This window comes from Theropithecus gelada, chromosome 5 (assembly GCF_003255815.1).
Source record: "Theropithecus gelada isolate Dixy chromosome 5, Tgel_1.0, whole genome shotgun sequence".
Lineage (NCBI taxonomy): Eukaryota > Metazoa > Chordata > Mammalia > Primates > Cercopithecidae > Theropithecus > Theropithecus gelada.
The window spans coordinates 19,495,562-19,509,069 of NC_037672.1; the positions used below are offsets into that span (position 1 = coordinate 19,495,562).

Genomic DNA, 13,508 nt, shown 5'->3' on the forward strand with positions numbered 1-13,508 from the left:
GTAAAGGAGCAAGAAAGCAGTTAATGCTGAATTGAGAAGCATTGGATTAAATTACGTTGAATTTATTTGAATTGACTGATAAAACTAACTTACAGATGAATAAGTAAAAGCTTTGAACAGATATTTTCATGAGTTTCACATCATTTTCTGAAAAATAATAACCTATGCTACACCATTATCTCAACCACTCAGAGCCTTCTTTTTAGTGCCTCTAAGTCTAGGGCATTTCTGTTTAAATAATTTCAGTAGTAGACAATCTTAACACTTTGACAGAGTTGGATTGTTTTAGAAACAGTTCGAAGTCTTTGGTTCAATTCTGTAAATATTTATTGAGTACCTAACCACATACTAGGAACTAAGTAAATGGATACATAAAGGATACAAAGTTGAAGAAGCAAAGTCCATTCTACTCCCTAAAAAGTCAGGAATGCAGAGGCATCTTCAAGTAACTATGATGTATTATCAATAAAGTATTGCATAGTGAGTCTACTCAGCAAGTTGACTGGTCTAATTGCTTCACAGCGGAGAGTCTCATTACAAAGCAAGTCGTCCATTCTTGCCAGCATTCCAGTTAACAGGGTTGCTTTTAGGTGGGTGAAGCCAAGTCACAAGTGTACCTTTGATTTGAGACAAAATAAATTATATTTATTGAGTCCATGCTATGTGCCCAGCACAGTGCTCGTTTTATAGCCTTAATCTGCAGAGACCTTAGGAAGTAGATATGATTTTCTCTGTTTTGTATTCCCTGAAGAGCAATCCCAAGGATTTTATATAACTTGGCCAAGTTCACAAAGCTATTATGTAGTAGACACCTCATTTAAGTCCAGGTCCGCCTGACTCCAGAGCCACCTGCATTGCCATTCACTTCTTAACATAAAGCAGAAAGGGAGCATATCTAAGTGTTGTGGCCTTTTGTTGTTTATTTATGGACTTTTCATTCACTTGATTTTATTATGCTTTCATTAGAATCCACTTCATTAAACCTTTCAAAGCCCCTTTAGAATGGAGTACAAAACAAATTTTAAAAATAAAGAGGGCTGGACATGGTGGCTCACACCCATAATCTCAGCACTTTGGGAGGCTGAGGAGGGAGGATCACGTGAGCCCGGGAGGCTGAGACTGCAGTGAGCCATGACTGCACCATTGCAGTACAGCCTGGGAAACAGAGTCAGACACTATCTCAAGATAAAAAAGAAAATACAGGATGAGACTGTTTAAGTCAGAACATTCCTCCTCCCCCAGTCCCCAGCCCAGAAAAAAAAAAAAAAAAAGAGGAAAAAAAAGTTTTAAATTCCAGAATGAAAAGTATTTATCCTTCTGAAGGTCGAGGGTCTGGAAGAATTCAAACAGCACCTCTGTGCACCCAGGCCTCAAGGAAACCACTTTCATCCCAGTCCCACTGCCAGAGATCACCATGGGCCCACTTTCTCCCCGCTTAGAGTGCGGTCTCAAGGGTGACTCAGATTTTCAAAGCACAAGGAACCTGTAACACCACAGCCTTGAATGCTGTATGGCAAAGGCATGAGAAACAGAGGGAGAAAAGGAGAGCAAGGTAACTAGGTTCCCTTTCAAAGTGGTGACTACAGCCGGGCGTGGTGGCTCACACCCGTAATCCCAGCACTTTGGGGCCGAGGCGGGCGGATCACGAGGTCAGGAGATGGAGACCATCCTGGTTAATACGGCGAAACCTCGTCTCTACTAAAAATACAAAAAATTAGCCAGGCGTGGTGGCAGGCACCTGTAGTCCCAGCTACTTGGGAGGCTGAGGCAGGAGAATGACATGAACCTGGTAGGTGGAGCTTGCAGTAAGCTGAGATTGTGCCACCGCACTCCAGCCTGGGCTACAATGGGAGACTCCATCTCAAAAAATACACATACATATATACACATATATATACACACACATATATATACACATATATATACACACATATATACACATATATATACACATATATATACACACATATATATACACATATATATACACATATATATATACACATATATATATATATATAGTGACTACAATGAGATACCGTCTCACACCAGTGAGAATGGCTATTATTAAAAAGTCAAAAAATAACAACTGCTGGCAAGGTTGTGGAGAAAAAGGAACACTTATACCACTGTTGGTGGAAATGTAAATTAATTCAGCCATTGTGGAAAACAGTGTGGCGATTCCTCAAAGGCCTAAAAATAGAGCTACCATTCAACCCAGCAATCCCATGACTGAGCATATAGCCAAAGGAATCTCGATCATTCTATCATAAAGACACAGGCATGCATATATTCATTGCAGCACTGTTCACAATGGTAAAGACATAGAATCAACCTAAATGCCCATCAATTCTAGACTGGATAAAGAAAATGTGGTATATATACACCATGAAATACCATTCAGCCACAAAAAAGAATTGAGCTGATGCCCTTGGCAGGAACATGGATGGAGCTGGAGGCCATGATCGATAACAGACTAACACAGGAACAGAAAAACACATACCGCATGTTCTCACCTGTAAGTGGGAGCCAAATGATGAGAACACATGGACACAGAGAGGGGAGCAACACACACTGGGGCCTATCAGAGGGCGGAGGGGTGGGAGGAGGGAGAGGATCAGGAAAAATCACTAATGGACATTAAGCTTAATGCCTGGGTGCTGAAATAGTCTGTACAACAAACCCCTCGTGACGTGGGTTTACCCAGTTTGTTATATGGTAACACATATACACTGTTGGTGGGAGTGTAACCCTCATATACCCCTGAACTTAAGATAAAAATTTAAAAAAAAAACAAACAGGGGTGCTACCCAAGGAAGACTGCCTGAAGGTGTTGCCTCAGCATCTGGGGAGAGGCAGCCCCTTGGTGAGTATATGGAGAGGCAGCTTCATCTACCCTTGGGTTATCAACTACCCAGGATATGTGCTTTACTTGACACAATTATTTTTTTTTTTCTGAGGCGGAGTTTCGCTCTTGTTGCCCAGTCTAGAGTGCAATGGCTCAATTTTGGCTCACTGCAGCCTCCACCTCCTGAGTTCAAGTGATTCTCCTGCCTCAGCCTCCCAAGTAGCTGGGATTACAGGCGCCTGCCACCACACCTAGCTAATTTTTTAAATATTTTGAGTAGAGACAGGGTTTCATCATGTTGGGCAGGCTGGTCTCAAACTCCTGACATCATGTGATCCACCCACCTCGGCCTCCCAGAGTGCTGGGATTACATGAATGAGCCACTGCACTCGGCCGACACAAAATAATTTAATTTTCATGTTTTTTTTTTTTTTTTTGTCTATAGTCCAACTGAACCCTTATTACCTAATGGGGAAAAAAAATCAAGAAATAAGCCCCATGCATGGAAATCCATGTATATGCGACATATGCCCTCCTTGTGCTGCCACGGGACAGAGGACCTAGGCTTGATACTTGGTCTCTTTATTGCCATTTTGAGGCCTGTAGAAATAAGGCTAAAAGCTGTTTGCTGAGTTATCTGTTGGTTGATTGACTGATTGAATGACTTCCAACTAGGTCCATGGCATAGAGGAAAGGCTTAAAAAAATTCATGGATCTGGCTGGGCGTGGTGGTTCATGCCTGTAATCCCACCACTTTGGGAGGCCGAGGGGGGTGGATCACCTGAGGTCGGGAGTTTGAGACCAGCCTGACCAATATGGAGAAACCCCATCTCTACTAAAATTATAAAATTAGCTGGGCATGGTGGCGCATGCCTGTAATCCCAGCTTCTCAGGAGACTGAGGCAGGAGAATCACTTGAACCCGGGAGGCAAGGGTTGCAGTGAGCCGAGATCGTGTCATTGCACTCCAGCCTGGGCAACAAGAGTGAAACTCCATCTCAAAAAAAAAAAAAAAATTCATGGATCTACTTCTGTTTGTCAATGAAGACCTAGTTTCCTAGCTAGGATGTGAAAAGATTGACTCAGAATAATTCTTGATTTTATGATAGCCTATTGAAAGTCAAATATATGTATGATGTCTAAACATTTTCATTTACAGATTACTTTAGTCAAAGCTGGGCTTTTTCTAATTGTTAACTTTGGAACAAAAAGGAACAGATTTACTAATTGTTTCTCTGTGCTGTGGAACTTTGCCAATCTGTATTTATTCTTGACATGCACATATGCGTGTTGGGCCTATATCAAAATGAGCTATTAAAAATAGTTTTGGAAGCAGTTCATTTTTAACCACTGAATAAAGGACCATAAATGTGTGGTCATTAAAGTCCTTATGATGGATGGATGTGGTTAAATTAGAAAAACTGACCCCAGGGCAAGGAATTTTCTGTCACCAGTCCTCTCCTGGAAATGGTAAGTCTCATCCTTTTGGCCCTGCTCTAGAAAGCAACCCACAGCAAGAGGGACATGACTAGACACCTGTACTCACAGAACTTCACAGCCAAGAGACTTCATTCAGTACCTGTCAGAGTGTAACCATGGACTACCTGAATCACCTGAGCTGCATGTAGATATTTAGATTTCTGCACCTCTCCTGTTCCAACAGCGTCAGAACCTCAGAAGGGGGAGAGAGTGGAGCCTGCAAAACTGCCTTTGAGCATGCACTGCTGTTGGTTCTTACGTAAGACAAACTTAGGACAGCTTCTCTGGTCCATATGCTCATGGTATATAGATGACAATGCTAAGCCCCAGAGAGAAGAAACAACTGCTGCAAGTGCACACAGAACCAGAAATCCTTACCCTCTACCCTAGTGGTTTCATACAGCTAGCTCTCTGACTTTGGTGGCTGCTTTGAATGCCAATGGATGAGTCATTTCCTATGAATGGGAAAGGAGAAGGTGGCATAAGTTCGGACTCACAGTGTGCTACAGTTCTTGGTCTTTATAACCACCACCCCCCTAAAGAGTGAGAAACTGGGTCTTCCTCAGCCTAGAACTTCTAACCAGTAGTCCAGAGTTTAGGCACAGCTAAAGCATAACTGGGGGGTTGTGGGGAGGTGGTGGTGGTGTCGCCAGCACTCTGAAAGCCTCCAGCACCCTCTCCGCTTCCCTGGATGGGTGTCTCCTGCAGGATGCCTTCCAGGGACTAAGGGTCTGGCTTAGGCCATGGAAAGATTCTTCCGTTTTGCCAAAATGAGTGTTACCAGATGACTGTCGCTAGTGGAATGTATATATACAAAGATTGCAAATACTCTGTTTTTGAAGGGATTTCTTTTTTATTTCTGATTTCTTGGACTATGAAGTCTTCACTCTCAATTAGCAAGAAAGAAAAAATGATGTGAATGAGGTGCTGTCCTGAAAAGAATCAGGAGTGAGTTTATGGCATTGACATCGTTGACCAAGCTCAGGGGCGCTGCCAGGAGCGAGCTGGATTCGTTGCCAACTTAGAATGTGGCAGGGCTGGGGTGAATGGTCACTGTGAACCCCAGTTCTCAGCCCCTGAGACCTGGTGGACCTACCCCTGATTCCAGAGATAGAGGAGGTTCTTCTCATCAGCCTAACTCTAACCTGAACTCGCTGGGTCACCTTGAGCATGTTGCCAGGGCTTTCTGAGCCCTAGCCCCTTGTCTTTAAGATAAGGGGTAGAATTAGAGCACTACAAACTGAGCTTTATGGAGCTCCAGACTTCCAGGAGTGTGTGCCTGGAGGTGGGGGGTGGAGGACAAACGGAGAGGAAGCATTCCCTTCCCCCAATCTTGCCTTTAAGGACAGTAGCTCTGCCTCTAGGTTTTATACATTTGTGTACGTATAAAGTTTTCTTTGAAGCAAATTTTAAAAGTTAAAGATTAACCACCAGTGAACTAGGTATTTTATTCTAGTTGTGGATTAGAATTCCCTGGAGCGTCTTCCAATACAGAACAAAACAAAAACACACATCTCTTCTCCACTTCACTTCCCTACCACCCTGTCCAAATATCCTGCCGTAATAGGTTGGCAGTGAGGTCCTAAGCATCAGTATTTCTGGGTAGCAAATGGCTGAGAAATCCCCAGAGAGCCTGACCTCTGACCCGGTGTTCCTCCCCAGGCATGCCAGGGAAGAGCAATGTGGCATCTCTGCGCCAGGCCCCTGGGCAGAACGGAACCAGCTTCCACGGCTGCATCCGGAACCTTTACATCAACAGTGAGCTGCAGGACTTCCAGAAGGTGCCGATGCAAACAGGCATTTTGCCTGGCTGTGAGCCATGCCACAAGAAGGTGTGTGCCCATGGCACATGCCAGCCCAGCAGCCAGGCAGGCTTCACCTGCGAGTGCCAGGAAGGATGGATGGGGCCCCTCTGTGACCAACGGACCAATGACCCTTGCCTTGGAAATAAGTAAGTTCCTGCTGCTTGGTAGTTGAGCACACACCTGAAAGCCTCAAAGTCAAACCCAAGGAAGGAAGGAAGGAAAGAAGGAGGGGAGGGGAGAGGAGGGGAGGGGAGGGAAGGTTCATTAGGCATTAGCACTCTGTCCCTCATATTTTCTCAATCATCCTCCATTCTTACATCACCTCCGTTCATTCTTACCTCCTCTGCTGAATGCATTCCCACTCATGTGTTCCTCCTCCCTGTAGATGCGTACATGGCACCTGCTTGCCCATCAATGCATTCTCCTACAGCTGTAAGTGCTTGGAGGGCCATGGAGGCGTCCTCTGTGACGAAGAGGAGGATCTGTTTAACCCGTGCCAGGCGATCAAGTGCAAGCATGGGAAGTGCAGGCTTTCAGGCCTGGGGCAGCCCTACTGTGAATGCAGCAGTGGATACACGGGGGACAGCTGCGATCGAGGTAAGCCAGCCCCACTGGGTACCTCGCTCATGGCAAAGCAAGAGGGGTACCACGTCTTTGAAAAGAGAGAGAGAAAAGGTGGGGGAAAAAAAAAAAAAAAAAAAACAACAGGAGCAACAGAATGATAGGAGTGATAGGAGAGATAGGAGTGATAGGAGAGATAGGAGTGATAGGAGAGATAGGAGTGATAGGAGAGAATACCAGGTCTTCGCACTACTTGCAGTTGCTGCTATTGATTTATTTTCAAGTATTATGAAGGCACCAGATGTGAAATGGCCTTAAACCTCCACCACAAGATTGTACGCAGCCTTCAGATGCTTCTCACAAGTTGATTTGCTGTAAAAGAAATACTCCTTTTTACCTGAAGCACATTTACTTTACTCCTGTCTTACCTTTACCGACTGTTCTCATCCATATATATTATTAATCTTCTGGCACACAGAAGATGGTCCTCCTAATTCTGCTCTAGTTTTAGTACAAAATGACCTTTGACCTTAGAATCGACTGATTTATCACAGCAAATCATGTGGGTGAGAGGAACGGAAACAGGCTGACTTCTTAGTTCACCTTCCTCCTCCTCCTTTGTCTGCGTGATCAGAGCTCGCCTGGTCTCCAGCTGGCACGGATTTTGTTTTGTGTGTCAGAGGGACGAGACAAGAAGAACATGCCCGTGGAAGCTTTTAGCAGATGTCTCTTTTTCGAACTACGTACTTCATATTGGGGTAATTTATGAAGTTAGTGGAATGTTACTTGTATTAAGTAACAGATTGGATAATATTAAACTCCAGGTCTAATAAATAAAATCGCATACTCTCTGAAACTGCTCCCTGTGGTAAACAAAACCAGCTGTTAGTAGTGTAAAAACAGAAAATGTGTATTTTTTTTTTCCTTTTTTGCAATGAAAGAAAAGATTTAGGAATCCAATTTTCTTGTCACTGCAATAGCATTGTATTTATACTCTACATATATAGCTTTCACTTGGCTGAAAATAAAGACAAAAAAGAAGTATTTTTCAAAGAATAGGAAGCCGTGCCACCAGCTAATAATATGTAAAGCAGGTTACAAAGGGGAAGCAAAGGCTTCTGAATTAAATTGTGGATTCACAGTCACTCTGCGTGACTTACAGTGACCGTTCTTCAAATGCTTGTGCTTTTTGTTCTTTTCCAGAAATCTCTTGTCGAGGGGAACGGATAAGAGATTATTACCAAAAGCAGCAGGGCTATGCTGCTTGCCAGACAGCCAAGAAGGTGTCCCGATTAGAGTGCAGAGGTGGGTGTGCAGGAGGGCAGTGCTGTGGACCTCTGAGAAGCAAGCGGCGGAAATATTCTTTCGAATGCACTGACGGGTCCTCCTTTGTGGATGAGGTTGAGAAGGTGGTGAAGTGCGGCTGTACGAGGTGTGCGTCCTAAGCACGCTCCCGGCAGCTCTGTCTCTGGAAAAGGTTGTATACTTCTTGACCATGTTGGACTAATTAATGCTTCATAGTGGAAATATTTGAAATATATTGTAAAATACAGAACAGACTTATTTTTATTATGAGAATAAAGACTTTTTTTCTGCATTTGGAAAAAAAAAAAAAAAAAGAAATGCTTGAACTAAAGCTTCCCCTATGCTGGAGAAGTATGAAGAAAGATATACCTGGAGGCATTAGAACAGCGATGGGAACCATTGCAACTCGGGTCCATCTTTGTAACATGCTGAAGACAAGCAGAAGCACATGCACGAGGGGCAGAGGAGCTACTGTGCACTGCTGTGAAATTGCCCAGAGCATAAAACCTGCGTACCCTCCTTCACATCAACTAAGTTCACTAGGACATACCAAGCACATGCGTGTGAATGAGGATGCAAGGCAAGAGAATGGAACTCCAGAATTCACAGATAGAACAAATGGATGAGAAATATTTCGTGCAAAATATAAAGTGTCCTGAGGATCTGGGTTCCATTCACAAGAGGAAATGAAAGTGATAAAATAAATTTTATCTTCCTTTTAAATGTCAGCATGTCAGCAGAAGCAGCACACAAAAGTCTTTACCATTTTCCAGTATTAATTTTTTGTAATATAAATGATAAAGGAGATGATAAAGAACCAATAGATTATTGATAAATAAATTAGTAATAATATGATTTTTTTGTTTCTATGAGTTCTAAACAGCCCTATACAGTATTCAGTTTCCATGAGAAATATTTATTGTATCAAAGTACATTGTACTTAACATTTTAGGCCATCCTTTTACTGTTTCTTGATGCTTTAATATATATTAATTTATAATTATCCTGATATTTTTGTACATTTTTCAAACTTAAAAAAATCAGGATTTTTTTTTTTTTTTTTTTGGCAATAGTACTAACATAGGGTTTTATCTTGGGATAAATATGTGTTGGTCTGTTTGTTGACCTTGACATCTGCTCACTGATGTCACTGACCTACTGGCCTCATTCAGGACACCTGCAGAGAGTATGCAAAGTCCAAGAGAGGAAAACACAAATCTGTATGTGAGATGGTCATTGTACAGAAAGAAGCGGCCCCTCTGCAACATGTCCTCACAGAAAAGAAATGGTGTGTAGCAATCAACACTAGAAAGTAGACCTTTTGCAAATTAACATGTCCTTGACCTTTTTTGCCCTTTTCTGGGGGTGGGGTGGGGATAAAAAGACTGTCATGTCAAGAACTGTGATTTTTTTTTTCCCCCAAACAATAAAACTCCTTTATTATCTTAATGTTCCCATGTTAACATGTTTGCTGCTAAATTACCATGTAGAATTGATAATGATTTATAGTGGACTGTGCTCTTCCCTCATTAAAATCCCAGGGTGCCCTGTAAAGATGCAGATGTTTCTTCCTGAAAACTTCTTTTTTTTACAAAGAAAATTAGATGTACATGTATAATTCAGTGTGCTTTGTCTTTCTCCAGACGAATATCAGTTACACTGCTGATGTCTGTAAATTAAACAGATATTTACTTCATTAACAGCTTGGTGGTTTTCTTAGAAATTGCACAATAGGCCACTCCTTGAGAATTTATTAATCAAAATGATACAGAAAGAACAAGGAAGAAAACCTATGCCTTTTTGTTGCCAAAAATTGGTGTGAGATTCACATGTTGTTATTTCTGGGGACTGATACTGGAATGGCCACATAAGAGAGATGGATATAAAAATATACAATTTGCTGAAAAAAAGATATTCATTTTTTTTTCAAAAAAATTGTAAGATGAAGTCTAACTAAGATGAAATGTTTTTGTTCTTGTTCTTCTTTGGTTCTCCCTCCCCAACAGAACCAGGGAGAAAACAATAAAAGCCACTCTTAGGCCAGGGTTGGTAACATCAAGGTGTACTATCCAGGACAGAGAAGCAACATTGTCTGGGAGGAATAATCCTCATCAACCATAATAAGATGCCTTTGTTTCCATATAAACACACAAACAAAAAAAACAACCATGCATACACACATGCACATACACACACACTCGGTCTCTCTCACAGACACAGACATCTAAGCATTTATTCATTCTTGTTTAAAATGTCTAAATTTTAATTATAGAAACAACTATATAGCTACTCTAAATTATTCAGTCCCATTGATTGCTTCTTTTTTCCAAGGGGTTTAAATCATTCATTAAATGAAGAAACATCTGTGAAGATGACATGATTTAGATTTGTGTTTATAGACATGTATTATCCATACAGCCACTGTGTTTTGAGTGCTACTTATATGCCAAGTACTATGCTCAGGGTTTTCTATGAAATATCTCATTCATCTGTATAAATCCATGAGATTATTGTGCTTCCTGCTTTACACATGCATACAGGGCTCATAAACAGAGGAGCTGGATTCCACCTCAGTCAGGTATTCCAGACCACATTGTCTGTCATTCAGGCAACAGCTTAGTAACTGCTACCTCTGCTTGGGGACTTTCAAGCCTTAGAGCCTTATTCCACAGCCCAATAATATTTCCTCCTTATGTAGGTTTAAGTAATCCAGACTACAGACTTTACATTTGATGTTTCATTTTTTAAGGAAAACAAAAGTGAAACCTTCATAGCTTGCAGACTGTGTTCTTTCTCCTTCCTGCTTATAAAGACAAAAAATAAAATGATGGCTGTCTGGGATATGAGCTGAGTTAGTAAGTTTCTTAGGGGATTGTTTGCCTTGAGATGTGACTACCTCCTGTCCATGCACCCTTTAAAAAAAATCCAATAGTCAAATAATTACTAACAAACAAGATAAATTTAGGGTAATTATTAATATTACAAAAGTTTCCTTACTTAGAAGGTCTTGCCAATAGGATTACTTTAAATAGGAAACTATTCTAGAGCAGATCCAACAGAACTATGCATTAAAACAAAAAAAAAATTCATGCATTTTAGAATCAAAGCTACTACATGGAATAATGTGCATTGTAATCTGAAATGATAAAGTAGCTACACATCTCTAATGTGTTTAATTTAAATTCTCACATGAATGAGGCACCATCAGGAAATGCCATGGGGATCTGACATGTGTTTAATTTAAGATGTGTTCATTGAATAATAACCATCTCAATCATCTTTGGAATTTGTTTTCACTACAGATTTTCTGAAATTATTTCTAAGCAATATAGATGAACCCCTATTTTAAAATTGCTCTGAGAGTTTTTTGGGGTGATTTGCTTCGCCAGCAGCAATTCTTTCTGGAGAAATGATCAAAAGACGTTGAAATTGATTCAGTCCTTAAAGACCTCAAGCTTTATGGTGTCATCTACCTCATGGAGTGACCATTATTTCAAAAATAGTGCTCGTAAGAAAGGAAGCTATACAAGGATAGGAAGCTTCATAACAAAGTTTTACATTAAGTATCTAAAGCTATATAAAATACATAAGTTATCTTCATTTTTATTCCTGTGTTTTCAAAAATCAGTTAACAACACATCTATATTTCCTACCTCCTATCATGTGCAAGAAGCTACAGTAAATTTTTGATACACGGTTTCACATGAAACAGACATCACTTCAGCCATTTTAGAGCTTACACTCTATGCAGCAGGGGTTGAAGTTGAAGTAGGTAATAGATATTATACAAATGGTCACACTAATACATAATTCCAGATTGTGATAAGCATCTGAAGGAAGTTATGTGATATTAGAAGAAAGAACGACAGAAGAATCCAATCAAACAAGTGTAAGGAGGTTCGGGAATGCCTCTGTGAGGAAGTGACATTAAACCGAGTCATGAAGGATCAAACATAGTCTAGGATGCAGGCAGATGGAAGCTTGTATGGGAATGGGGATGGGAGTTCATGCGGAGAGAGCAGCCCGTGTCTAGGCCAGAGGAGGAAAACAACTCATGTGGTCAAGGAAACAAAAGAATTTAGTGTGCCTGGTGTGAGGTATATAATTGCTTTTAACACAACAGTGACCATTTTCAGGATTTCTTAATTCACCATATAGCCCATATTTTTCTTCTGAGCATCTGTTTGCAGTGAGGTCTCAAAACATCAACAAGAAGGGATTTCCATTTTAAAATAGCAGTTATTTGGCTGTGCCTAATGTAGCTCCTATAAACTTCCAAATGAAATATCTCTGAGGATATAGAAAATATACTCGAAGTAGCAGTGAAAATTAATAGTAGTGAATATTCATGAGCTGACGGCTGATAAAGCTGGACTGAAAAAAAAAAGCAACCACTGGCCAATTCACGCTTTGAATCTCGTGTGCATTTTTCCTGCCCTGTTTATACCAAGATCAGAGACTTGGGAAATGAGTCAACTGGAAACATAGCAGAAAATGCCTGTGCATTAGGTGTAAATTAAAATCTGAGTTTTAGTTGCATCATGGTGACTGCACTGGGCTGGGAAACCCCAACCTTCTGCCCTCCAACCCACCCTCTGCTCTGTTGAATGAAAACAATGTATTCCTCTAGATTCTTTGAAAATATGTCTCTAACTCCAACTGTAGGATAAAATCCAAACTCTTTAGTTCGGTATTCCAGATTCCTCACAAAGTGTCTTCTCAAATCGGCCTTCGGTATGTGCTCTTAGATTAACAAATGCTAGGGAGGGATATTGTAAAGCAAATTCTGGGCTGGAATGGCCACCTTGTGGATATGAGATTCATCCACATACAGATGGTAGTTGAAGCTAAGAAAATGGGTAAGCTAAGTTAGAAACACAACAGAATGAACTTAACCAGAAAACAAACCCCACTTCAGCTGATACATGTCTGGAATGAAGTAGTCCCAGAATAGAGAGAAAGAAAGAGGAAGTTTTAATAAAGCAATGAGGTAGTTACTGGCTAGTAGTGGGTAAGGAATAATAGACTGTTCTCTTAATAAGTCTGATAACAAAAGAAGAAGAGAGGATGGCAGCTGGAAAAGTTGATGAGGTCACAGGGTTGTCATTCAATGAATCAATAACTATTGGTTTATCACCTATAGTAACAGCTTGTGAAGAAGTGGGGCAAACACTTGAGGGGATCATCCTGAGATCCAAGCTGGAAGAGCAAGACCAACCTAAGTCATCCCTTACATGAGCTTGTTGATCAGTGGATGTAAAAAGCAGAAGCCAGATATAGTGAGATTGAGGAAACAAGATGCCTGAGAGTAAGAAGTCACAAAATCACCCAGAGTAAAGAGAGCAAAGTATATGCAAGAATTCTTTTTTTTTCCCGGGAGGCGGAGCTTGCAGTGAGCTGAGATCCGGCCACTGCACTCCAGCCTGGGCGACACAGCGAGACTCCGTCTCAAAAGAGGCTGAGACGGAGTCTGGCTCTGTCGCCCAGGCTGGAGTGCAGTGGCCGGATCTC

At 41.2% G+C, this 13,508-nt stretch overlaps 1 protein-coding gene across 4 annotated transcripts in view; it reads left to right on the forward strand.

The window, feature by feature from the left end:
- SLIT2 (slit guidance ligand 2) overlaps positions 1-9,693 on the forward strand; it is a 370,015-nt gene extending 360,322 nt beyond the window's left edge. For all 4 annotated transcript variants that reach the window (XM_025385835.1, XM_025385834.1, XM_025385836.1 and 1 more), the window contains 3 exons: positions 5,989-6,277; positions 6,517-6,728; positions 7,896-9,693. In XM_025385835.1, coding sequence (XP_025241620.1) covers positions 5,989-6,277; positions 6,517-6,728; positions 7,896-8,137 — 743 coding nt within the window. In that variant the 3' untranslated portion in view covers positions 8,138-9,693. The remainder of the gene's footprint in view (positions 1-5,988; positions 6,278-6,516; positions 6,729-7,895) is intronic.
- Positions 9,694-13,508: the final 3,815 nt, after the last annotated feature.